At 37.0% G+C, this 548-nt stretch overlaps 2 protein-coding genes across 2 annotated transcripts in view; both read left to right on the top strand.

The window, feature by feature from the left end:
• The window catches only part of LOC108166693 (zinc finger protein 568-like), an 8,640-nt gene extending 8,630 nt beyond the window's left edge, over positions 1-10 (top strand). The window contains exon 3 of the mRNA XM_017307355.1: positions 6-10. Within this exon, the coding sequence (XP_017162844.1) occupies positions 6-10 (5 nt within the window). The remainder of the gene's footprint in view (positions 1-5) is intronic.
• An 11-nt stretch (positions 11-21) lies between these two features.
• LOC108166692 (gastrula zinc finger protein XlCGF8.2DB-like) overlaps positions 22-548 on the top strand; it is a 12,589-nt gene continuing 12,062 nt past the window's right edge. Inside the window, exon 1 of the mRNA XM_017307354.1 lies at positions 22-535. Within this exon, the coding sequence (XP_017162843.1) occupies positions 22-535 (514 nt within the window). The remainder of the gene's footprint in view (positions 536-548) is intronic.

Below are 548 nucleotides of genomic sequence, written 5' to 3'. Positions count from 1 at the left end.
CAGAGTTTAACTCAGCACATGATGATTCACACTGGTGAAAAACCGTTTGAATGTGATAACTGTGGAAAAAGTTTTAGTCAAAAACAAGGTTTATCTCAGCACATGATGATTCACACTGGTGAAAAACCGTTTTCATGTGGGAACTGTGGAAAAAGTTTTAGTCAAAAATGGAATTTAACTCAGCACCTGATTATTCACACTGGTGAAAAGCCGTTTTCATGTGTGACCTGTGGAAAAAGTTTTAGTCAAAAGCAGAGTTTAACTAAGCACATGATGATTCACACTGGGGAAAAACCATTTTTATGTGGGAACTGTGGAAAACGTTTTATTCATWAWCGGAATTTAACTCGTCACATGATTATTCACACCGGTGAAAAGCAATTTTCATGTGTGACCTGTGGAAAATTTTTTAGTCGAAAACGGTATTTAGCTAGCCATATAATGATTCACACAGGTGAAAAGCCATTTTCATGTGTGACCTGTGGAAAAAGTTTTAGTGAAAAACGGGATTTAACTCGGCACATGATGATTCACACAGGTGAAAAGCC

This window comes from Poecilia reticulata, linkage group LG11 (genome assembly GCF_000633615.1).
Source record: "Poecilia reticulata strain Guanapo linkage group LG11, Guppy_female_1.0+MT, whole genome shotgun sequence".
NCBI lineage: Eukaryota > Metazoa > Chordata > Actinopteri > Cyprinodontiformes > Poeciliidae > Poecilia > Poecilia reticulata.
The sequence above is the reverse complement of the archived record's forward strand: the minus strand, read 5'-3'. Positions and strand labels throughout refer to the sequence as shown.